This window comes from Cucurbita pepo, chromosome 12, assembly GCF_057944985.1.
Source record: "Cucurbita pepo subsp. pepo isolate OVF chromosome 12, ASM5794498v1, whole genome shotgun sequence".
Lineage (NCBI taxonomy): Eukaryota > Viridiplantae > Streptophyta > Magnoliopsida > Cucurbitales > Cucurbitaceae > Cucurbita > Cucurbita pepo.
This window is the reverse complement of record NC_141809.1, coordinates 12,048,142-12,073,678: the sequence shown is the minus strand read 5'-3', so window position 1 is coordinate 12,073,678 and position 25,537 is coordinate 12,048,142. Positions and strand designations below refer to the sequence as shown.

The window sequence follows — 25,537 nt, the reverse complement described above, 5'->3', positions numbered from 1 at the left end:
GGGTCATTCTAATTTTCTACAAACTTTACCATTATTGACAAGCATCGAGCACGGAATCACAGAACTTTTGAGCTCCCTCCAGCCATGAAAGCGTCAAACATGGATCTCTCTTCTGTACTCAAACTAGAAAATTATGTATTGGTTAAGCAGCAAAACAATAAGCTACTACTAATTGAAACCGATCAAACCTCAAATAATTTAATTACTTACATCCAAATTATCAAACGACATGGAAAGAATGAATCATTCCCATACCACAAGTTTAAAGTCTTGAGGATTATTCATTATCAGAGAACTCGACGAATTACATCACTAAATGAAGCTAATGAAGAAGCACGAGTTAACCTCGTATAGAAAATATGAAGTGAATATCAGTCAATTCAACCCCCAGCATTGTCATCACAGATTCCCATATAAAACTATGGCATTCTAACACGAAGTTTATCGATCAAAATTGCAATATAAAATTCCTTTTCCCCCATCATATCGGCACGTACCGCTTCAACATCTGCTTACCCGTCACCGCCATACCAACCACGACGCCGCCAATAGCGCCGGCCACTGCCGCCGATCTCACCCCTCTTGCTGCACGATAAAGCGCACCGGTGCCAAGTCCCGCAGCAACACAGTTCCACACATCGTCCGTATCCCTCACAGCTTCAAACCCGCTCTCCAAACCAGCATATAGCAGCCCAATCACGCCCAGACGATTCCCCCAGAGACGCCCTGAATGACCAGACGAGTTCAAGATCCGATTGATCCGTAGTTTCATCGTATCACCTGATTCAAAAGACTTGACGCCGGAGACGAAGCCTGTAGACGCGCCGCCGACTGCACCACCGAGGTAACCGCAACCCGTGTAGAAGGTGAGGTTCTCGCCCCAAGATCGACGCTGGCGGCGAGCTTCTTCATCGAAAAGAAACTCCGGGGAGGTTGGAAGCTGGAAATTTCGATAAGGAACCTGGAGATCCTTGTAGGGGTTGTAAAGACGCGGTTGGGATGAGCTATGATCGAACCCTGAATCAGTATCGCGATTGGAAGAATGGTCCGCCATAGTTGAGATTTGAGTTCTAAGCTTAGGGTTGCGCTCAATTCTCTCCAACAGAGAGAGAGAGAGGGAGAGAGATTTTTATTAAGAACCGCGATTCTCCATATTTTATGCGGGAAAAATAATCATACCGGTTCGGGTCAGGGGAGCTGGGTAAACCGGAGAACCCGGTTCATTGTCTCTAGTATCTCGGGTCGACCGAATTAAACCAAACGTATAGGACGGTTCCACTCAGCCGAACCCTAAACCGGTAAGCTACAAAGGCGGTTTGTAAGATGCAGCAGATTAATTTCGCCTCCCGTGCTGATCACGTGATGTTTTTTATTTATTTAAAGATTAATTCATATAAATACTTTCTTTTTTTAATGAACTTTAATTATATCTCGAGCCAAAAAAAAATTCAAAAAATAATTTTGACTCAAAATAAATTATGAAAATTGATATCGAAAAAAAAATAAAAATATACTAAAATTTTAAAGTTATATTCAAAATTAAGGTGGTCGTTATTATACATCTCATCTAACAAAATATGGTTAAAATTCTTTATATAATTAATGTTTTCACATTAGTTGACAAGTCGATTTAGTAAGAATTGTTAAGTTGAATGGCACAATGACCTAGAGTCACGACCTCATGTATTTATAGATGTGCATAATGAAGATTACATTTTAAATCATAGATGTGGTAACAAACCATGAATCATAGATTTGGTAACAAACTAGTAAATCACTAGATTATCTTACTATATACAGATATGATCTATTCTACGTTTAACAAGAATGATATTGTAAATGATATCATGTATTTATCTTTTAGTTTTTACACGATAGTCGTTGCATTAAAAAATAAACCTGGACACCTAAATATGGATGAATTTAGCTCGATTCTATTTGAAAATCATTTCATAATTTTTAAACTTGTGTAAGACTTCTTTATATATACACGGACTAACACAAATCTTTGAGAGAAAAGTTAGGTGTGAGTAGTGACCGTTTTTATTAGTATAAACATTTTTTTTTATCTTCGACTTTTTCATCTATTTTGATCGAAATGTGATATTATTTAAATAATAATTTGAGTTGATTTTCGATGGATTAAGATAGTTATGAATAAGTGAGAGAGGTATAAATTGATTCTTTCTAATTTGTTGATTCCTTCCCCCATATGATCTTACCCCATTCCATAAGAAATTTCGTGGCGATGAAGAATTAAAATGAAAGACAGACTGAAAATGAGGAAGTCGTCTCAGTCTCCACCTACGAATATCCCTAATGATACCCTCTCCTTCATTTTTTCACCTACGAACATCCATAATGGTACCCTCTCCTTCATTTTTCCACCGATGAACATCCCTAACGGTACACTCTCCTTCATTTTTCACCTACGAACATCTCTAATGGTACACTCTCCTTCATTTTTCCACCTACGAACATCTCTAATGGTACCCTCTCCTTCATTTTTCCACCGACAAACATCCATAATAGTACCCTCTCCTTCATTTTTCCACCGACGAACATACCTAATGGTACACTCTCCTTGATTTTTCCACCTACGAACATCCCTAATAGTATACTCTCCTTCATTTTTCCACCTACGAACATCTCTAATGGTACCCTCTCCTCCAGCTATATTATCACAATAGTTTTAAAGCCGTATAGAGAAAATGAAAGCCTAACTAGAGAGACCAAAGAAAGTAACAAATAAGCCTGAAAAATGTTTGAGCAGTGAATCAGAAAGCTCATAGAATATAAGCCAAGAATGAAGAAATTATACAACTTACAAGTGGGTTGTGGAGAAGGAAATGGTGAGGAAACAAGCCACATTTGCAGGCGTTTATAAATGTGAAGTGCTAAACGAATACGAAAGAACAAACAAATTAGATACAATGATTTCTCTTTATGAAAATGGTAAGTATTTTGAGCAGAAGCACAACTTACAAATGACCAACAGCATTGAGGGCTTTGCTGCTTCTTTGTCTGTTCATCAACCCGTTTTCCACTCAGTGGGATAGCTGAGACTTCCGCATCACCGTTCTTCGAGGTCTATTCTTTCTTTATCCGCAGAGAAATGGTATTCAAACCAATACCCTTTTGGCTCCAAGATCTTGTATCGACTTTCGCTGCCATCTTGTTCTCACATCGTTCTATATCGAGTTTCCATTGGCAGGTTGGGTTTGTTTCTCGTTCTTTCCTGTTCATACATGATAGCAAGATATAAATACAAAGGTTTCCAGTGTATATAAAGATCAAAGCCTGGTAACAATAAAAATTGCAGCAACTTTTTTGTTCAACCTTTTTTCACACAAGTTTTAGGATGAATTTTGGAAACTCTACACATGAACAAAGAAACTGCAGTCAACTAACCTCATGTCCTGATCTCCTTAATTTTGGAGCTGAGTTAGAGTTAGAGGCCGGTCGATCACGTGATTCGCAGACATCTGGGAGTTTTCCCTTTGGTGGCATTTTGCTCAATCCTAGATTTTTTAACCGGACCAGTTCGGGCAATAGAACTGTATGGAGATCAGGCCTGTCTCTTTTCCTTAGCTCACAGCACTGCAGAGCTAATTGAGCGAGTCCAAGAGTATCTTCAATAGGCCAATCTGTAACTGTAGGATCAAGTACCTGTGGAAATGTGCCGTGTTCAATGGCCTCCTCGACCTGATATGAAAGACCCATCGGTGACCTTGCAGTGATGAGCTGGAGTAGCAGAACACCAAATGAGTAAATATCTGACTTCACACCCAACATTCCTGTTTGTTGATATTCTGGATCAATGTAACAGAATGTTCCAGCTGCAGCAGTCATGTGATATTGAGTGACGCTATCAGCAACCGATGGTGGAACTAGCCTGGCCAAACCCACATCACCTATTTTGCCCACGTAGTTGTGATCTAAGAGAATGTTGGCTGGCTTGAGATCGCGATGCACCACAGGTTCTGGCTTCATTTGGTGAAGGAAGAGTAAGGCAGTGGCAATGTCAGCAGCTATCCTGAAACGGGTACTCCAAGGGATTGGAGGAGTGTTATCTTTTCGGAAAAGACGGTCTTCTAAGCTCCCGTTTTCCATATATTCATAAATGAGGCAACCGTTTTCTGGGCAGGCACCTAAGAGGAGAACCATGTGTGGATGCCTCATGCGGCTTAGAACCTCAATCTGCAAACGATGAACACAGAATCTTCAGGAGCTTGTTAAATGCATGAATTGAATGAAAATTTACGTGTTATCATTCGCTATAAATATGTTTATTGTTGTAACAGCTTGAGACAATGAAGTTGCAGTGAACTAAACGATCTACTATTACAGAAAACTTGTGTATAGATGGCAATTCCACGAAAATATTTCCACTTTCAGCCTAGATAAACAAAGAAAAAACAAATTTACCTCTTGCTGGAATTGTTTCTGCCCATGAGATCTATCTGGTCTCAAGATCTTAATGGCAACAGAAGTATGATCGAGTATGGCTTGGTAAACAGGTCCATATCCCCCTTCACCAATCTTATTAGACTCATTAAAATGATCTGTTGCAGCTTCGATCTCGTCAATTCTGTATCGTTTATAGCAGACATTACTGCGTTCCAACAAATCAATTGCTTTCTTCATCTCCTCTGCCTCAATCCTAGCTTTATTTTCAACAATAGCTCGTTTTTTCTGGGTCTCTAATTCTGCCAACTTCTGTGCCATTACAGCTGCTTCTGTCGCAGCCTTGTTCTTCTGCTTCTCAAACTCGGCCAATGTTGTTATAGCCTCTTCTGAAGATTTACCACGCTCAATTTTTTGGTCTTCTACCATTTCCATCTTCAATTGTTGCATTTCTTTTGCCTGACATCAGTCATCAAACATAGTATTTCCATTTCAGGATCAACAGGGTACGAACAACGTACCATCTAGAAATTCTGAGCTTAAGAATATCATCTGACATAGAAACTGTGATCATCAGTTCTTACCTCTTGTTTTGCTATTATAGCTTCATTGGAAGCTAATTCATACATTTCCATTGTTTGTTTGAGTTCCAACCTCAACTTTCTCATCTCAGCTTCTATGGAAGACTGTAAATGCAGATAAGCTAATTTATTAAGTATCCATGTCTATAACTACATAACTTAAAAGATATAAAATATTGTCGCCCAAATGTAAATTCATATACAAATGATGTTGGAAATGTAATCGTTGATTGACAGAAATCAAATAGCTCTTTAGCTGGACAAGAAAATGATAATTTTTTACTTACTGGGGTGTTAGAGGACACAAAGCTCCTCGAATTAGTCTCTGAGGAGGTGAAAGATTCTAAGTTCTCAAAGGATGTTTCAAATGATTTGAAAGGCCCCGAATGGTCACTGATGCCTGACATTGAATCATAACTGGTGCCAGAACTATCCCAACAATCGAAACAAACTGTTGTTAGTCATTTGTCACAACCATCACCTCTAAAGGCAGTTGTAGGCAAGCAACCAAAGCTTCTGACCGAGAATAAAGGGAAGAAAACATTAAAAGCCTGTATGCTTATCCTATGAGTCTACGCAAACAAAGACCACTGATTGAACAACGTAAAAGGAAAATTGGGCTTTTGTCTAGGAACACCAGTGAAAAAGAACAAGACAGAAATCAAACATTTCAGAAATTTTCATGAGATCTTTGCCTTGGATTACATTTCACAAGTACGCAATTCCAGAAGGCCACTACTACATTGACATCCCAATCAGCTAATGATAAGAATTCTATCTATACAGGAAATTAGTGAAGACGCAAAAAATAGAAGTTTACCATAATAAACTTGTCACATATGAGAAAGATGAATGTTGTGGATAGTTGTATCTACCCAAAAATGTAAATATTGAATTTTTTACCTGCTTTTATCTTCAGAGAGTCCTGAGATATTAGAGTATGATGATTTTTGTATTTTTGATAGAGACCTGCTCAAATGTGGAGCCCTAGGTGGTGTTTCTGTACCATCAGTTTGTGACTTCGGTTTCTTTTTCAGTCTCTTAGTATGAACTTTTCCTCTACCTATGACATATACAGAGCACGATTCTGGAGTTGATTTGAGTAAGCACGTTGGGACATCGGGATGCTTGAACTTCCTGCATCGACGCAAATGCTTATAGCTTAGACTAACTAATTTCTTCAATAAAATGTACAAATCTTCCTACCACAGAGGCAAAGAGAGAAAGACAGACCTCAAAATAACATTCCGGTGGGAAGCACCCACAACAATATTGCTAATGGAGTGTTTACTGACATAGTCAATAAGTGCACTAGGAACATCAATGTCGTGTATGATTATCTCCTTTGCAACTATCTGAAACATGAGACAGTACAATATTTCCTTTAAACAAGTTGATTTAAGATGCATTTTATGGATGAATAACAGGGGAAAACCCTAATTAAGTAAAAAGGTTTCTCAGAATCAACTCAATGTGGCATATGCCATAGTCATGGTTCCTGGTTTGAAATATGTAAACCTAATCTCATGAATGATATTATGGGAGTGTTTGCTGACATTTTGATCAAATGCATAAACGATTCATTATCCCATCAAAATAGATCATCCTGAAAGAACCCAGATTTCAAAGAACGAGAAGTATCCGATTATTTGTATATGACAAGGAATTGGTAAAATGTTTACTCCTTTTCGTGCACAGAATCCGCGGAAGGGAAGGAAGAACTGATGCAACTCAGCTTCAGTCGGTGGACGGTACTCCTTAGGAACCGTATCCGCATCCTCTGCATACAAAGGCCAAATCAGAAGAAACCATTGATTCATCTCCAAACGTCATAGCGTACGACAGGGCATTTCAATTAAGGAAATGGAACTACTAAAATTGACGACGGCCAAACGACATCAACAACTAGGGAGACCTACGGGGATGCATGCTCTGGCTACGAACATGGATGAGGATGCAATCGCCGGAGTTCTTCCTGTTGAACAGGTTTTCTACAGCCCATTTAACCGCATATTGACTGTTCTTGTCCCTGCTAATGGCGATCACCGTGTGGGAAGTGGTAAAGGAATCGTTAACTTCTTCTTCAGCCGTGGGAGCTGCCATAGCTCCAAACTCCACCACCACTATTGACGCTGCCGGACAGAGATGACAGAATACGGTAAAGAGAAATGAAAACGAGGTGAGGGGCAGAAAGGGAGTGGGGTGTGGGTTTGATTGCGATTGTTTTACTAAATTTGGGGACCAAAAACAAGAACGCCAACACCATCTTCTTCGCCAAGAATCTCAAATCCAATCTGCGGTTGCTAAAATTAGGGTTTGTGAAGAAGATTATCGTTTGACCTCTCTGTATTCTCGAATTCTAAACTGATAACAGCGCGTTGCTTTGAGCAGAAGAAACCATACTCGTCCCACGTCATTTCTTCGACCAAACAAATGGCTAAATTTAAATACCGAAAAAACAACGGTCATCTCTTTAATTTTGCAAAAATATTTAAATGCCAAAAATAAAGATTTTTATTACTATTATTATTTTATTATTATTATTATTATTATTATTATTATTAAAATGGACTTAAATCTTAAGTGTACAATGATTTTGAAAATTGATTCAAATCCAATACAATTTAGTCCTGATATTTAGGTGATCAATTTTTTTTTTAAGATAATTTAAAAAACACACAATTAAAATTTAAAAAGTATAGGATAATTTCAATTTTGTGACAAAAAAAAAATAAAAAAATCAAATAAAGGGTTTTAAAACTCGGATTAGATATTGTACAAATACCTTGTATTTGAAAATTTTGAGCTATCATTTATAAAAATGATTCCTTCGATTTTCAACACTGAATCAAGATGGATCGATGTGAGACGGTTGGAGAAGGAAACGAAACATTTCTTGTAATGGTATAGAAATCTCTCCCTAACAGATGTAATTTAAAATTGTGAGGCGAACAACGATACGTCACGGGCCAAAGTAGACAATATCTGCTAGCAATGAGTTTGGGTTGTTACAAATGGTATCAAAGCTAGACACCGGGCGGTATACCAGCGAGGAAGTTTGGCCCCCAAGGAGGGTTCATCGGTTGGAGAGGGTGTGAAAACTTCTCCCTAGTAGTCGCCTTCCTTGTAAGGATGTGGAAACTGTGAGTCTAACGACGATACGTAATGGACAAAAACGAACAATATTTACTACGCTTGAAATCCACCAATAGATTTAAAACATCAACTTGGCATTGGTTACAATGAGTTCATTTTGTTAACTTGTGAGGTTATTGTATTTGTTATCGATCTCAGATCAGTTGACAACGATGAAAATGTTGTTAGACGACTTGAAATTATAAAGAACGGTCATACTATATCTATGCCTTAGTAAGTTGAATATTAATATACATTTAATCGCCTAATTCCTATATTTCGTCAACCAAGAAAAGCATTTTAAAAAACAAAAATTATAGATGTTTTTATAGAATTTAAGGAGAAGATGTAAATTATCTCATATGAAGCGTTTTTTTTTACTCCTCTAGCAGTGTTATCTTATGTCACGTATAAATATTAAACTAATAAACATTAGAATAAGAACCTAAAGTGGAACTCCTAAACAATAGGGACTTGCATATAACCCAACACACGTACATAATACTTGTGTTAGGGACTATTGGAGATGATTGAACACTTATTTGTACCGTAAAATGAGCATCACTCAGCAAGGTCGGAGATTTTCATCGCATTAACACCCTAGCTCATTATAGGTTAATTCAAAACAAAGTAGTTGATGTGTCTACAAGTTGATGATTATCATAAGAAATGAAAAATAAGATTTTAAAAAACACTAATTTCCAAATAAGCTCGAGTTACTTGATGATAATTCGAGCATAGTTCTATCGATGAGACACTAATTATCATCCACGTCAAAAAATCAATGATTCTAAAAGAATTTCCAAACAAGCTTCATCATCCAAAGTTCCAACTTCCAAATGATAAAACACCATTCTATGCAGAGCTACTTCATAAAAACAAGTTTGCATTTGCAATATGAAAGAAATGACATGAAATATAAATATGACAATTTACCTTTTTAACTCCACAAAATCGCTGCCTACAATTCAGCTTCTTCAACTAATACCATGGCCATGGCCATCTCACTCTTATCGTCGTCTCTTCTGCCTCAACTCGGGAAATTCAAGGGGGGTAGGAAGTGTAACCAATGACAAGTTGTTCTTGCGTATAAACTTACAACCCAGGTTATCAAAATGGAGTCGTAGATCGTAAGGACTAGTTCTCAGATCCTTTGCTATGTCTGATGGATCGCTACTGAATTCATCGGCAAATAGCGTAAGCACTAAAACGTGACTGATGAGAAGATTAATCGTCTCTGTTGACAGTCTTCGCGCCTCAGAAGTCGGAAACATGGATGAGAACTTTTGGCGTATCATGCTAGGAAATTTATGGCTCTTTGCAGAAGCAACATCACCCATGGAATGCTGATCCTTATACTTTATTAGATGAGTGATATATGAAAATATGGAACAGAGCTGCTTCTTCTCCTCTTCGTCCTAAGATGATTTTAACATGAAAAAGGATTTAGTACAAATGAACGAAAAACAGAAGATCCTAAAATAACGGTGCTCGTTTGGTCAAGAGCGAGCTCCTCTTTCAACGAAATAATAATAATAATAATACTCGTTTCAAAAATCGACAGTACAGCTGCAGAAAGAATCCATACAACTTGGAACAAGCATTGGAAAGTAAATAAAAAAATAAGGCTTGCTTGTTAGACTTGAGATCAAGCTCCTTTTCCACAAAAAAATAAAGGACGAGAACCAAACTTCGCACACAAAACATAAAGGCCAAGTAGTTTCTCTAAAGCACAAATGTGAGTTCCCACATCGATTGGAGAGGAGAACGAAACATTCTTAGTGTAGAAACTTTTCCCTAGCATATGCATTTTAAAAACCTTGAAGGGAAGCCCAAAAGGGAAAGCTCAAATATGACAATATCAGTTAGCGGTGGGCTTGGGCTGTTACAAATGGTATCAGAGTCAGACACTAGGTGATGCGCCCAACAAGGATGCTAGGACTCAAAAGGGGTGGTGGACACGAGGGGTTGTGCCAACAAGGACGCTAGGCCCCAAAGAGGGGTGGATTGTGAAATTCCACATCGGTTGGGGAGGAGAACGGACACTAGGCCCCGAAGGGGGGTGGATTGGGGGTCCCACATAGATTAGAGAAGAGAACAAGTGCCAGCAAGGACGCTAGGCCCGAAGAGGAGTGGATTGTGAGATCTCACATCGGTTGGAAAGAAGAACGAAGCATTCTTTATAAGGGTGTGGAAACCTTTCCCTAGTAGACGCATTTTAAAAACCTTGAGAGAAATCCCAAAAAGGAAAGCTCAAATAGGACAATATCGGCTAGTAGTGGACTTGGGATATTACATCAAAGTAGTTCCGGAATGAAAACAATTAACAGCAGTGAATCAACAAGAGAAGAGAGCTTAATCTGATAGGATAAACAACACAAGGCATCATACTCGATAAATAGCATTGACCATCTACATGATTCATGAATATAAGAAAGGCAGAATGTTCTCAGGATATTCATAAAGGTAATCGAAGTAGAACCTTCTTAATACCATACCTGAACATCTTGCAATTTATAAATTCTGTTGCGGACAAAGGATGGATATTTTGCACTTATTTCAGCTTCTTCTTGCAAAAGGGAATAAAGATCCTCCAGATAACTCCATTCTCCCTTGAGGATAATCTTGTCAAGTGGGTAAGCTTCTCGTGGAGTAGTTGCAGAAACATTATACGTCGGTATATTACGAGCAATTTGTGCACCCGTACTTTCCAAGGCCTCTTTGTTCACCACTACATTTTTCATTTTCCCATCGAGATCCTTCTTGGTATCAGGATCATCCTCTTGCTTCAAAGAATGTAGCTTCTTTGCCTGCAACAAATTAACAAACAGATATCAAACAAGATGTTGCTACTGCCTGAAAATGCCATTTGGGAGTGACTTCATCATCCAAAACCAAGTTTCATTTACGAGTCATGGTCAAAAGCGTTCTTTATAAGGGTGTGAAACTTCTCCCTACTAGACGCGTTTTAAAAACCTAGAGGGGAAATCCGAAAGAAAAAAGCCCAAAGAGAACAATATCTGCTAGCGGTGGGCTTGGATTGTGTTACATCAAACGTCAAAGAGACTCTTTTTCAAGTAGAGGATAAAGATGATGATATTGGAAAGTGGAACAGATCTCTTCGAAGACAAATTCTAGGCAACAAAACAGATAGAAAAGATGTAATCCTTTTCATAATAGCATGCCACCCATAATTCTGTTCACCTGCTCATAAGGTTAACTCCAACATTCATTTACTAAATAAGTCACTTTTTTAAGCACTTAAAAAATCATTTCAAATGGGGAAAGTAGGAGGATGATAAAGTGCCAAAGAGAGCAATTCCAGGATTCTATTTCTACCTGATTTATTGACTTCTTTGTTCCATAGAGATTGGTGAGCTCTCTCATTTTTTCAGCTTTCTCCTGCACAGAAAGCTCTTCATTTTCCACACTTGGGGATTCCATTTCAGAAACGTCTGAACCTCTGATTCTTGGATCCAATCTAAATATCTGCAGGGTGAAATATCAAACTTAGGAACACAGTTGTGATTATTACAGCATGAACATTTTGTAAAGTAGATAAAATGCATCTCAAAGGGGAAGCCTAGTTCTAGAAACACAGTGAGTTTGAGCAAAATGAAGAAAATGGAAAACTATATACTAACAAATTGACAATAGCCCAAATATAATCACCCGAAAACTTGAGTAACTATGCCCTCCTAAGAATGGTCTTTCCTAAGAATGGTCAAGCACAGCAGACCAAATAGCACAATCCATTCGAAGGAAAAACATACTAAAGTTTCGAAAACAAATAAATAAATAGATAAAGGCGTTTGTAAATTTAGTGAGCATACCAAAACAAACAAACATCAAGTAGGATTTAATTTTCAAAATTCTTAGTTTGCTATGTTTGAGAGTAATTTTGAAGTGATTAAAATCATTTAATCATATTCAAAATCACTTGAAACCAATTTAATACTTGATTTTACACTTTTAAACACCATATTAATGCATCATAATTGAATGAATCATTAAAAAGTATGTTTTAGGAGGGATTTGTATATGAAAAAAGGGATTTTAACTCCTGCAAAATAAATCCCAAACATAAATTCATCGTCAAGAACAAAGTACCATATTTGATGCAATAGGCACTATCTTCAAGCTTTGGGTGGCCTTGTCGAGAACACCAAGACCATAGCTGCAATGCTGTTTCCCAGCGGTAGCCTCGCCCAAATAATTGGTACCAACAAAATCCACATTCGACCCTGTTGGACTCACAACCAGCTGCATCCTATTAGGTTTGTTTTTGTGCCTATAAACCCTAGCCCTTACGGAATCCTGTTCCTCGACTGCTTCCTCATTGACATCCTTGTGAGGATCAAACCCAGACGGGAAATAACAAACTAGCGGCGGAGTTTTCTGGGGATGGTTGCTGAGAACTTGGATTTTAGCATTCACTGATGGAACTCGCTTCTTCTTCTTTTCACTCTTCTTCTTTTTTCTCGCTGGGGACTGTAAGTTTGAGTCTGGTTCTGAGTAATGGTTGTCTTCTAATTCAAAAGATTTAGTGTCTTCCGCCATTGCTCCGTTGACAAGCTCTGATTTCGAATGATTTCTCGACCGAACACGTCGATTTACAGGGAGGAAGCGGCTTTAGGAATTACAGTCCGGTGGCAATGGACAATGGCGTCGAGTAATTAGCCGTCGGTACGGGTAGCGGCAGCAGTGGTTAAAGCAAGACACGCGCTGAGGGAGGAAACAAGGGCAACGAAGGGTCGGGTCGGTCCATGAAAAGAACAGATAAAAAAAGAAACCATTAGAATCGTTCCAAGCTTACTGATTGAATCGAAGAAAAAAAAAAGAACTTATAAAAGGAGAAAAAAAAACTTGATTCAGGCGTACAATGATGACGAGCGGCTAAGGAAAGAGGCGGCGATTGGTGATTGGCACGGCGGCCCGGAAGGCGTGCCGGTGAACGTGCGGCGGCGGCAAAGATGGGAGAGGGAGATGGAGAGAACGAGCGAGGGAGGACGGGAAGGCAGGGTTTAAGGTTTGGCTTTTTTTTTTTTTTTTTTTTTTCCTTTTTTCCTTTTTTATGTGATATTTAAATATTTTATTATTATTATTTTATATTATTATTATTATTATATTACTTTTTCTCATTTTATTATCGGTGGATTTTTTTATTTACCTTGATTTATTTATATAAAAAATTTCACCCCTACAATATTATAGTTCTCTAATTGATTTTATTTTTCATAGGCCTTGAACTCGATAATCTCCCTCGCTGTGAGCTTAATTTTTCTTCGATTTGTAGCGGCGAGTACAAGACTTTTGGAATCTCCCTCCCTGAAATCTCTATCTCTTTCATCTCGACATCAATGTCACCTTCTCCTTCGTAAGATTGTTAATGAAGCCAACAAGGTTTGCTACGACATGTTCATTGTATTCATGGGAGTCGCGTTGTCGATTACTGTGTTTTTCAATTCAGGCTTACAACTCAAATCCCTTGCCATCAAGGTTGGTGAAACCGCCATGGTCGTTGTGGACCTAGACGACTGTATATGGTAACAAAATAGAAGGCGAGTTGGAGTCTATTTTAGTTACCATTATTTCATTTTGATTCATTTATAGTATGATTCCCTATGATTCCCGCTCATTTTGATTTATGGTAAGTGAATAAAACTATTGGAGTTTATCCAACTATTCGTGTAGAATTTTAAAATTAATTTTAAAAAATTAAATTAAAAAAGCATTTAAAAATTAAAATTAAAATAAAAATAATTTACATACATGTCTATACCAAAGACAAAACTTGATACTGTTTTAAATTTGAATGGTCAATTTTAAAGGGATGATACTTGCACCCAAAGCTTAGCACAGTGAGTCAAGTCCACAAACTGACAGCTAATGCACTAATTTTCCGCATATATAATTATTATTATTATTATAATGTCACCTAAAAATTATATATTTTTTTTTAGATATTTCATATCGGTTTAAGTTATATCCCTCATTTTTAATTTTTAATCTTGATTATTCTACTCCTAAAATTTACACGTGTTCGTGCTTTTGGTCTAAAATCATAATTGGAACGAAGCATAGAATCAAAATAATTTTAACTATCTTAGTTTAGTCGAATTCAAAGGATTGAGAGACGGAAACAAATAATTCTTTATAAGGACGTGCAAACCTCACTCCAATTGAAGCATTTTAAAATTGTGAACCTAACGACGATACATAACATGTCAAAACAGGTCATATCTATTAGTAGTGAGCTTGGAGTAGTAGTGGGCTTTTGGGTCGTTACATGAAGCTTACATTAAATAACGCGAAGTTGAAAGCGATACATAACGGACCAAAGCAGACAATATAAACAGTGAAGTTGACGGCGATACGTAACGAACCAAAGGAGACAATATAGACCGTGAAATTTACGACTATAAGTAATGGGTCAAAGTACACAATATTTACTAGCACCGTATTTTGAGTCTAAATAATTTATCCACCTAGATTTGGGGCAACACAAAAAGAGTGTTGGGATTTTAGGGAAAGGAAAGTGAGTCATATGACATCTGGCATTTACAGCTGGCTTTTATTATAAATAGCCACACGTAAGCAAAAGAGATCGCATAATACGGCACAACAAAAGCAGAACACAAAGCCAGAGCGAAGAAAAAGAGACCAGGAAAAGGAAAAACCAGTACCAGTTCACCGTCGAAAATGGAGGAAGATGGCAACGCGCCGCCGCCGTTCTGGCTTCAACCCTCCAATTCTCTACACGAACTTGACAACCATCGCCGCCGCCATCGCCTCAGTCGCGCATCTTCATTCCTCCTTAACTCCAGCGCCTTTCTCGTTGTTTTGTTGGTAATAGTTCTCTGTTTCATATGGATTGTGATTCCCAAATTTGTGCAGTTCGGTTCTCAATTGATACGGCCCCAATCGGTAAAGAAGAGCTGGGATTCGCTCAATTTGGTTCTTGTCCTCTTCGCCATTGTTTGCGGGTTTCTTAGCAGAAACGCTGGTGAGGATAGTAGAGACTCTTTTGAAGATCGGAGCGTTTCTTCGAGGCGGACAATTAAGTCAAACCCTAGGAATCCGCGCCAATGGGATGGATATGCCGATCATCGGCCGATTCATTACACTGTCAATCGGATGAGGAGTAGCAGTTCGTATCCGGATCTACGTCTGCAGGAGTCTTCATTGGATGCTGGTGATCAACGGTGGCGATCTTATGACGATACTCACGTGCCTAATAATCGGTTTCCGTCCTCCGATCAGCTTCATCGCCGTCGTGAAGCTCGGCCGGAGCTTGAACGCGAAGATTCTGATGTCAAAAGTATTGGTTTCGACAGATCTGAGATGCGTGAAGATGTATATTCACAAATGCCAATACCTTCTCCGCCGCGGTCGCCGCCGCCGCAGGTGTCTCCTCCGCGATCACCATCACCGCCTCCAACCCCTCCGCCTCCCGCTAATACGACACCTAAAGTGGTAAAACGAAGGCCAAAGAGAACGCATAAGGTCCATAGCCATACGCCTGCTGGAGAGATTGACCAACACAACAAAAATGGCGATTCGGACGCCGCGGAATTTCAACGGATTCCGCTTCCTCCACTCTCACCGCCGTTGTTCTATGGGGAATCGGAGCAGAAGAGCGTTAAAAACGATAAGAAGAGAGGTGGCGCTCCAAAAGAAATTTGGTCCGCACTGCGGAGGAGGAGGAAGAAGCAAAGACAAAAAAGCATCGAAAGCTTCGAGGCTATCGTCGCCTCCCAACGCCCTTCAACATCGTCATTACCACTGCCGTCACCACCGCCTCCTCCGCCGCTTCCTTCGCCGTCAGTTTTGCAAGTTCTATTTACATCCAAGAAAGGAAAAGGCAAAAAAGTACAATCCACACCTTCACCAGAGTCGCCACCATCCATAGCCTCACCAGAACCTAAACCAATTATCGAAGATCAAAATCATCTCCTCAAGCCTCACGAGCCTCCAGTGGAGCTCGCGAGACTGAGCAGTTTAAATGACGAAGAGTACAGTACGCGCATTGGCGGTGAGTCTCCATTCCATCCGATTCCTCCTCCTCCACCGCCGCCGCCGCCGTTCAGAATGCATGGAGACTTCGACAGTGTAGGAAGCAACAGCAGTACACCAAGAGCCGTTTCGCCGGACATGGGTGAGAGTGAAGCCGATGGACAACCGGCGGCCGGCGAAAGAAAACTCGTGAAAGACTCGACAATTCCGATGTTCTGTTCCAGCCCTGATGTCAATAGTAAAGCCGATAAGTTCATTGCAAGATTCAGAGCCGATTTGAAGTTGCAGAAGATGAATTCCATCAAAGAGAAGACGGCGAGAAAGAGATCTAACCTAGGCCGAACACCAGGCCCAGGCCCAAGATAAGGCCCAGCCCATATAGTACTTCTATTTTATTTATTATTTTATTTTTTTTAGTTATTGTAGAGCTTACCATAATACAAGAAAAAACATAGGATTATATATCTATATTTTTTATTTTCTCTAATTATTTGGTCCATGATAAATGAAAGGATAATATAATTTAAATATAACTATAATAATTTAAGCAACGCATAATTGAATTATTGAAAAAAAGATTTTTTTCATAAATAAATTTAAAGTTGAATTTAAAGGCTTATGTTCTTATTTATCATTATCTATACGGCTAGGTGGTGTGACAACATGCTATTATTAAACCTAACTCGAAGTTTGAAAAACAATTTTGAAAAAATATATGAGTTGTATCACATTAGCCCGTAATTAAGAAAGTACGTTTGTATGAGTTGTATCGCATTAGTCTGTAATTAAGGAAGTACATTCGTATGAGTTGTATCGTATTAGCCCATAATTAAGAAAGTGTTTAATAAATTTACTAGTTTTTTCGTAGCAGCTAATCTCTATTTTCACACTATAAATATTCCTTTCTTAGTTATTCTTAATGCTAATGGACCCTACATCATTGAATGACGTAGACACGACAAAATATTTGGGAGAAGTTCTAAACTTACAGTAAGGTGTATCCCTAATAGAAAGGCATATAAAACCGTGCGAGTAAGGTGGGGGTAATGTTGGCAACCCACAAAGCAACATAGAATCACTCTTATAGCTATCATAGGCATATGAATTAATAATGTGTAGAGGGTGGAATAGAAGTAAGACAGAAATCAAGTAGAGGGGAAATGGAACTGACATGGGATGCTTTTAGAGGATCCTATGAGACTGGCATCATCCTCCAAGGAGCACGCTCATCTGTAAAAGAGATGTCAATGATCAATGACAGAGGTGGCCTTCCCATCAAAGATGTTGGCGGAAATCATGGAGGAATTACAGGACACAGACCAATTCCCTTAACATCGCCCAATCCCCACTTGATAACACAGCCTACATTCCACGTAAAATCAACTCACTTCTTTTAAACTTCCAACCATCATGAAAAACAGGATCCAACATGTACTTTTGCCACAAAGTCCGGTTTCAGAAACAACTACTTGATGGTTCAAGCCTACGAGTGAGATTTCTACACCTTTATAAGAAATATTTCGTTTCCCGCTCCAATCGATATGGGATCACCTATTAAATCCCAAACTTTCAGAGACATTTGAGTTGCAACTTGTGTCAATGACAGTCAATGACTATGCTCAGCTCATCTATGAAGGTTGGAATGAAAATAATTTGATGGGGGTTTAGTTTAGAAGCTAAATATTTGCTGCAACGGCCCAGATCCACCGCTAGCAGAAATTGTCCTCTTGGTTTCGAGCTTCCCCTCAAGGCTTTAAAACGCGTCTGCTAGGGGAAGGTTTTCACACCATCTCTCCAACCAATGTGGACATCACATTTTCCTACACAAAGTCAGAGGACAGTATAACACCAGCTATATTTAACTACTAACTTTGTAATGGAGAATTAATCCTGCAGATCATGATGTAAAATAACTTCATGATGGCAAAGTTGACTGAGGTTGGATAAAATCAATCAAAGTTGTGCTTGGATAGAAAGGAATGGAACTAATATGGCACTGGGTTGGACTGAGCTGAGTTCTTATGAGGCAAATTCTTGGGTTCTGCATTAGAAGTGATGTAGGAGGTCACCATTTCTCGGAAGTCATCAAGAAGATCAAAGATCATTCTGGTATTTACCAGACCCAATAAGAGAGCTAGTTATTGCACCTCAAACCAGATGAAAATGACAGACATTCAACTTGATATACTATTTCTAAGCACAACTAGCTAGCAGAGTATGTAAATGTAATCAGATTGACTATCCAATCAAGCAAAAACTGTGTAGATTACTGATTTGGAATCTGAACTAGTAACCTGTCATATCCTACCGGACAAAAACTAACTATTTTGCTAATGATTTTCTAATCTAAAACTTGCAATCAATGGCTCTTAAGTAAAAGCTACCGTCTGTGACAAAGATGGTGAAAGTCCACCTGTTCATATATTATTGCCATGATCCATTTTGAATGTGTTCAAAAGGAATGACTACTTCGTTCACAGATAGAAAATTTGGTTCTGTCAAACACAAACCAAACTGCAAGGACGATGAATTCATCAGGTCTAGCAAACAAGACCATGTTGGCCCGGATTGATATTATCTATCAGCTACGATGAATTCATCAGGTCTAGCAAACAAGACCATGTTGGCCCAGATCGCTCATATATTATCTATCAGCTACAATAGTGCAAGACAAGTTAGAAACCTAAATCCAGTAACCTGCAAACAGTGAATATTGCTAAACATTCTACACATTCAAAAAAAATGCAAAAGGAGCAAATATAAACACGCATTGGCAACTGATACCCACAACTAGTGAGGAAAGACATGGTTCAGTTTGATTTAGAGAAGCTTGTAGGTCTCCATCATGGTAGCTCATGTTATGCAGAGGAGACAGGTCTCATAATGGAAATGTTAGGCCTTACCTGATAACTTGAAGCCCTTACCCTTTCAATGAAGCCTATCTCAACTGCCACATATTCCAAAATAGAAGCCTTTAATTCCTGCATGTGGCTAAGTATTGTTCTAAACTCATTAAAAGTTAGTCGAAATGAAATCCAAGTTGAGACAGAGATAAGGGTCAATCCGTAACCTGAGAATTGATAAAAGAGATAAGCAACAATGAAAGATACGATAACAATAATGGTATAACCAAGTTGTTAGGCATAGCTAGGAGAAAATAAGACGATGGAATAATAAATCAAAAACGGTCTAGGCCTAACACTTCAGAGCCTAACACTTCGGGTTTTTACTCAACAGATATTTCTTCAAAACATCCATGACAGATCCAAAATCTGCATTAACTTGCACTGGTGGGTTTGCAAAACGGCAAGTCATATCCTTGATCTCATTTGAGTGATAGTCAATTTTGGCCTGTGTGAACTTCAAGCCATGAGCCGTGCTCACGACCACGGTTCGATCAGTAGGAGCTATGACTCCACTCTTCACAAGCTTGATCAATGCTGTCAAAGCCACCCCTGTATGAGGACAAATAAACATGCCAGTAGAGTCCGCTTGAGCCATGGCATCCATCAGCTCCTCCTCAGTTGCTTCCTCGACAATCCCATTTGAATTCTTCAATGCATAAACAGCTCTATCAATGGAGACTGGATCACCAATTTGTATCGCCGAGGCAAAAGTCGTGTTAGCTTTAACAGCCTTGAACTCACCCCAACCTGATTTGTAGTTCAAGTAGAGTGGATTGGCATTTGCAGCTTGAGCACAGACAAGCCTTGGAATCCTATCCACAAGTCCTAATTCTTTACACATGTGAAACCCTTTGTAAAATGCATATATGTTCCCAAGATTACCTCCCGGAACTATGACCCAATCAGGAACCTGCCAATCAAACTGTTGCAAAATTTCAATGGCGGCAGTTTTTTGCCCTTCCAATCTCAAGCTGTTCAGAGAATTTGCCAAATAAATGGGTAATTCGGCCGTAACCTCCCTGATCAACTGCATACAACCATCAAAATCAGTGTCGATACTAAGAACAAAAGCTCCATTTGCAATCGGCTGAACCAACTGTGCAAGCGATATCCGGTTAGCAGGTAAAAAAACAATAGACGGAATCCCCGCGGCGGCGCAATAAGCCGATAAGGCGGCGGACGTGTCCCCTGTGGAAGCGCAACCAACTCCGACGACAGGCTTGTGCATTTTACGCAATCTATTGACCTGACTGACCAAAACTGTCATTCCCAGATCCTTGAAACTTCCCGTATGACTATTACCACAGTGCTTAACCCACAAATCACTCATGCCCAGAAACTGTTTGCCAAAACGCTCAGCCCAAAAAAGATTAGAGTTACCTTCAAACGCACTAACAATGTCGTCGCCATCAATCTCCGGCAACACCCACTCTTTCTTCGACCAGACCCCCGAGCCATACGGCCATGTCGTCTTCCCGACACGAGAATCGAATAGATTACGCCAGTATTTACCATCGTAATTCTTCAATGCGTTCATATCATGCTGTACATCGAGGAGGCCCCCAGATTGGGACCGATAGATGATCTCATCGAGCGAATACGATTCATCGGACGATGGATCTGCATTAAACGGGACATATTTGGCGGAAAACCGATGAGAATGAGTGGTGTTGTGGCGGCGAGCCTCGTCTCGAATGTTCTCATCAGCGGGTCGGCGATGCTTTGAGGGTACAGGTTCGATGTTGTTGCCTGTGAGAGATACATTAGCGCCGGAATTGGAAGCGGATGAAGCTGATGACGAAGATGATGAGGCTTTGATGGTGAAGGATGAGAAATGGAGCTTGTGTTGTTGAGGGGTCTTGAGAGAATCAGATCTGAGGATGAGAGAATGGGAGTTCAAGAAGGCGGACGCCATGGAAGAGGAGAGGCGGAAGGTTTTTCTGCTTGTGAGTTGCACGTGGGAATGGTGGCGACTGATACTGGAATCGAACTAATGTAGATTTAACACGATATTTTATTTATTTATTATTTTTTTTTTAGTATTTTCACAATAAGTAACCCAACCACTGGCCACGAAATGCATTCACATGCAAGTCGTGTTTGCGACTTACCGTGTTGTAAAATATCATAACATGTCTTGGTTTCTACTTCCAATTCGGGTAGAATTGTATGGGTAGTGCTTCCATACACACAGTTTCCGTACCGCACATAGACCCCAAGTGAGGTTGTATACGTGTCCATAAACCTACCGTTCGACTAGTGTACACTCACACTATCTGCATACATGAGGAAAGATAACACGCATGGTATTATGGCGTACGTAATATCGTAACATAACACCATAGTGTACACGTCTATACTAATCTTAGCAGGGAAGTATCTCAATGCACGTAAACATATAATATGCACAAGGTTACCGTAGTTTAGAATCGTGTCATGTATTTGTGATGCAAGTTTTATCTTCATTCATTTCGTGTCGTCTTACAATGTAGTGTGTAACATGGTACGATACTTTCCATAACATGACACATCGTATCAATTTGATATTCCATAACATAGTATACCTCATAATTATAGCATAACAAAAGATATCGAGTTCCATAGCATAACTACTCATGTCATAACAATAATATAATAAACAGTCGTTAAACAATCACAAGGCACGACACATGTAAGGGCATACATCATTTATACTTCAAACAATTCATCCAATGAAGGCAATAATGGAGTCACTGACTGGTTGGTCCAAACCGACATTACTAACTCATGTTTGGTGTTGTCTCAAATAGTCATTTGTAATCAAAATCAACCTACGTGGGTACACGAGTTAGTGCATAACATGTAATTTGATTCATCTAACGACATCATTTTACTTGACTTTTTGCTACAAAATAACTTAAATTGACCAAACAGTGGTCATACTAACATCAAGTTGTAACGACTCAAGCCCATCACTAGCTGATATTGTCTTATTTAGGCTCTGCCTTCTAGACTTCCTCTCAATATTTTAAAACGCGTGTGTTAGGGAGAGGTTTCCACACCCTTATACAAGAATATTCGTTGTCTTCTCCAAACGACATGGGGATCTCACATAAGTGCTTTTAAAAACGTCAAAACGGCTCAATGATGGTTCATAACGGTAGGAAAGAGTCTAAGAAGCAAAAATGGGGTCCAAATAGCCAACCCGAGCCAAATATGCCGAATAGGAGCCACTGCCACATCGAGTTGAACTCAAGGTGAATATGGGAGGGGTGCGGGTTGAAGTTCGAATGGGGTCGATCACGGGGGAAGGTGCATGTGGGCTGCTGTTCGAGTTGGAGCTTTGATGGGTCAGGTGTGCTAGTTAAGCATGGTTGGCTTATGTGTGTTGTGGGACTATTGGATTGTGTATTGAAGCTTGTGTCGTGGGCTAATAGCGTTTTTAGTCGTGTGCGAGGCGACTGCTAAATCTAGGCTTCTGGTGTTGTCGTGGGTTGTACACGAAGACGGGCGAGCGGTTGCATGAAAAATTTGGGTCACTAGGTGCATGCAAGTGTCAGGCAGTCGAGACTGCCACTTAGAGGCTCCCCATTAATGAGGTTGTGGTTCAGAATCAAGTTCAATTACAAACACGAGATTTGGATTCAAAACCATCATTAAATATTAGCGAATGTAATAACAAAAGCCTTGTCTTACAATAGCAGATGGAGGACAAATCGGACAAATCGAACTTAAGACTAACGAGAAATAAAATAAAAAAATAAACTAATACTTACGACGAATTTAAAAATTTTCATTAATGAACTAAAATAAAGCGACAATAAATAAAAAAAAAAAACATTGCCCACAATAATTTGATTCGATAATTTTATTTTTAAAAAAATTAATAAATAAATTTATATGTTTAAATCAATGAAACACAAATTTTGGAGTTAAAAAGGAAAATAAAAATAAAAATTTAAAAACCCTTTCGTACAAAATAGCGCGTAATCAGATAAAAAAAAACCTAATATTGCGCGCGCGTGGCGCTAGGACGCGCCGTTTTCTTCATAAACTACAAATAGAAACCGCGAACACGAAGCACCCTGCTAAACCCTAAACCCCCCACGAAAAAACCTTCAAACTTGGGCACAAGCTTCCAACTTTCACTCAGTGGAGACTCACGATTCACTTACAGAATCCAGTTTTGTAATCCTCAAGAGTTCAGGTTTGTTCTCCCAGCTTCTTTGTTTTGTCTCCTGAATTTTTGAAAACTAGCCGTTTCAGAAGGCCTTCTTCCTGTGGAGCTCCAATATATATTATATATCTTGTGAAATTGTGTGCCAAGAACTCTGTCATGGGAGTTGGATCTCGCCCTTAATGCACGTTTGTATGCATGCATTTGATGGCGAAGATTCGTCGTTCTTTAATGAATTACCTCGTTTTAATTATGGGCTCTGTTTTATTTTCAAAGATATAGAGGGAATGGGTTATTTTTCATTTTTGGATTTTTAATTTGATTCACTATTTGTGTTACTTGCGTTGGAATTTTTCGTTGGAAGTGGCATTGATTGTTTGATCGTGTAACATGAACAGATTGAAGCTGGGAAGACGGGAGAGTTGCTTTCGGAGTTCTTTATCCTCGCGGCTTAAATTATAGAAATCTGGCATACTTTATACCAATTATATTTGTGAATAAGCTACGTTCTTATTAATTATATATTTATTTTTTCACAGATTTTTGACTTAGGAGATATTCTGTTTTCAATGGCCATTGATGGGAGTTTTAAACTTGAAGCTGCACTGGAAAGATTTCTTTCCCGTTGCCCAGCTCTTACACATCTCTCACTGTTTGATACGCTTATTAAAAAGGTAATTTGTTTATCACTCGTGCATGTGATGTTCGGTTATTTTGATAATATGCATTTTTAGATGGTTTCTGAGACAGCGTAGTAACGGAACGATTTTAATATTTTTACTTTTGACTTCTACGCAACGAATGGACACGACAAGGACCTGTTTCTCTGATAGATATAAGAAGTTTACTGTCAGGAATTTTAGGATTTGTGTATCTGCTTCTAATTGTATCTTAGTCATCCTTCTTGTTCTCTGGCTTTTATAGGGATATGCAGTGACTGAAGAGGAAGTCTTGAGTACTGCGGCAGAGCTGTTTTTGAATCCAAATTATTCAATATGTTTAATAGGTTGTTTCCGTCCATTAGCTCAAAAGATCGTGGACAGAGTGATAGGATTGCTGAGACTTGTGCCCAATTTGAGATCAAACTCAAATATCACAGATTCTGAAATTCATGAAGAGGAGCTGAATGGAGTTGTCAATATAATTTCGTTTTATGAACTGAGAGGGAGAGGGCTCGATCTTCACGAGCTTGCTTGTCTAGCATTCTGTCGTGCCCTTGATTTGGCCCCCTTCTTATTAGGGTTTGTCACTTACTCTGCTGAATCATGACTTTTAGCTTTTATCTGGTCCCAGTTCAATTAATTATTTGCTACCTTGCTGCTTACCTAGTTCCGGTGTAATTATAATTAATAGAATAACCAGTTAGCTATGTTGATTTCTCGATGTTATTTATTTATTTATTTATTTTTTCAATCTTTGAATAGGGGCGTACTATTTGCTTCATTCCTCCACCTCCACACGACTTATGTGAATCACAACTTTCATAGTTGTGGTTGGCCAGAGAACAGTTTTTTTAATTTCTTGTAAACCACAAATTGGTGAATTCTTTTTAATAAGATCTTGAAGTGTGGCCATCAAACATCCAAATTTACATAGCCACGTTTTTAAGAAGTGTTTTTGAAGTTCTTGGGTTATGCATATCTAATTGTCTTACCTTCCCTCACCAATGGCTCATTGAACTTATCTAATTTCTTTTCCTGCTTGCAGCAATCAGTTCATTATATTTAAACAGTTCTTGTATCTCTTGGGTAGTAATTTCAATCAGTTCATCGAACTTTATGTTTAGGAGACTTGCTAACTAATTTCAATTTAGATTTGTTTAGTTTGATGTGTGCTTTTGTGTTTTCCATGGTCAATATACTTGTGATATATTTTATTTGCTGTTTGTACAGGACTATTTTAGATTATTTCAAGTTTTCTCCATGCCCTTTTCAACGCATTATGATCAAAGGAACAAGTTCTGAGGTTTATAACAAGGTAACTATTATGAGTGCATGTCTTTGTTTTGGGTTAGGTTCAAATTCAGTTATCAAAATGGAAAATATGACGATCAGATTCCCTCTCAAAACTGGCTGAAGGAGATTACTTCGCAGTTGGCACTTATTTAATAGAAAAAAAAGGCTTGTTTAATAGTCGTTTGTCCTTTTTGATTTTTGTAATTCATATTAGATGCTCTCGTGACCGAAGGTTCATATTGAAGGCACTTCGTCCCTACCCTAAAAACATACAGAAAACACAATCCAAGGCCTTGAGCTTAAAGAATAATGATCTATCATAATTGGCCAGAATTTTCCAAGTTCAAAGAATTATCCTTTCAATAATTTTCCAAGCATTTG

At 38.8% G+C, this 25,537-nt stretch overlaps 6 protein-coding genes across 6 annotated transcripts in view; 2 read left to right on the top strand and 4 right to left on the bottom strand.

Moving 5' to 3' along the window:
* Nucleotides 1–172: 172 nt before the first annotated feature.
* On the bottom strand, nucleotides 173–1,133 carry LOC111807368 (mitochondrial import inner membrane translocase subunit TIM23-2). The gene has a single exon (XM_023693067.2). It carries the CDS (start codon nucleotides 1,052–1,054, stop codon nucleotides 482–484), a length of 573 nt encoding a protein of 190 aa, XP_023548835.2. The 5' UTR covers nucleotides 1,055–1,133; the 3' UTR covers nucleotides 173–481.
* A 1,506-nt stretch (nucleotides 1,134–2,639) lies between these two features.
* On the bottom strand, nucleotides 2,640–7,402 carry LOC111806614 (U-box domain-containing protein 52). The gene is made up of 9 exons (XM_023691989.2): nucleotides 6,908–7,402; nucleotides 6,671–6,768; nucleotides 6,222–6,343; nucleotides 5,892–6,125; nucleotides 5,276–5,417; nucleotides 4,992–5,093; nucleotides 4,429–4,866; nucleotides 3,412–4,200; nucleotides 2,640–3,238 (listed from the first exon to the last, which is right to left on the bottom strand). Exons 1-9 carry the CDS (start codon nucleotides 7,089–7,091, stop codon nucleotides 3,182–3,184), a joined length of 2,166 nt encoding a protein of 721 aa, XP_023547757.1. The 5' UTR covers nucleotides 7,092–7,402; the 3' UTR covers nucleotides 2,640–3,181.
* A 1,482-nt stretch (nucleotides 7,403–8,884) lies between these two features.
* On the bottom strand, nucleotides 8,885–13,182 carry LOC111806745 (uncharacterized). The gene is made up of 5 exons (XM_023692181.2): nucleotides 13,005–13,182; nucleotides 12,234–12,848; nucleotides 11,463–11,612; nucleotides 10,622–10,933; nucleotides 8,885–9,541 (listed from the first exon to the last, which is right to left on the bottom strand). The coding sequence occupies exons 2-5, from the start codon at nucleotides 12,681–12,683 to the stop codon at nucleotides 9,134–9,136; spliced, it is 1,320 nt and encodes a 439-aa protein (XP_023547949.2). The 5' UTR covers nucleotides 12,684–12,848; nucleotides 13,005–13,182; the 3' UTR covers nucleotides 8,885–9,133.
* Nucleotides 13,183–14,825: 1,643 nt separating this feature from the next.
* LOC111807088 (uncharacterized) lies at nucleotides 14,826–16,626 on the top strand. Its single transcript, XM_023692665.2, has one exon. It carries the CDS (start codon nucleotides 14,826–14,828, stop codon nucleotides 16,503–16,505), a length of 1,680 nt encoding a protein of 559 aa, XP_023548433.2. The 3' UTR covers nucleotides 16,506–16,626.
* A 2,565-nt stretch (nucleotides 16,627–19,191) lies between these two features.
* LOC111806744 (threonine synthase, chloroplastic) lies at nucleotides 19,192–21,030 on the bottom strand. The gene has a single exon (XM_023692180.2). The coding sequence runs from the start codon at nucleotides 20,958–20,960 to the stop codon at nucleotides 19,350–19,352; it is 1,611 nt and encodes a 536-aa protein (XP_023547948.2). The 5' UTR covers nucleotides 20,961–21,030; the 3' UTR covers nucleotides 19,192–19,349.
* A 2,042-nt stretch (nucleotides 21,031–23,072) lies between these two features.
* LOC111807193 (midasin-like protein) overlaps nucleotides 23,073–25,537 on the top strand; it is a 43,436-nt gene continuing 40,971 nt past the window's right edge. The window contains exons 1-4 of the mRNA XM_023692796.2: nucleotides 23,073–23,231; nucleotides 23,600–23,875; nucleotides 24,126–24,442; nucleotides 25,094–25,178. Coding sequence (XP_023548564.2) covers nucleotides 23,771–23,875; nucleotides 24,126–24,442; nucleotides 25,094–25,178 — 507 coding nt within the window. The 5' untranslated portion in view covers nucleotides 23,073–23,231; nucleotides 23,600–23,770. The remainder of the gene's footprint in view (nucleotides 23,232–23,599; nucleotides 23,876–24,125; nucleotides 24,443–25,093; nucleotides 25,179–25,537) is intronic.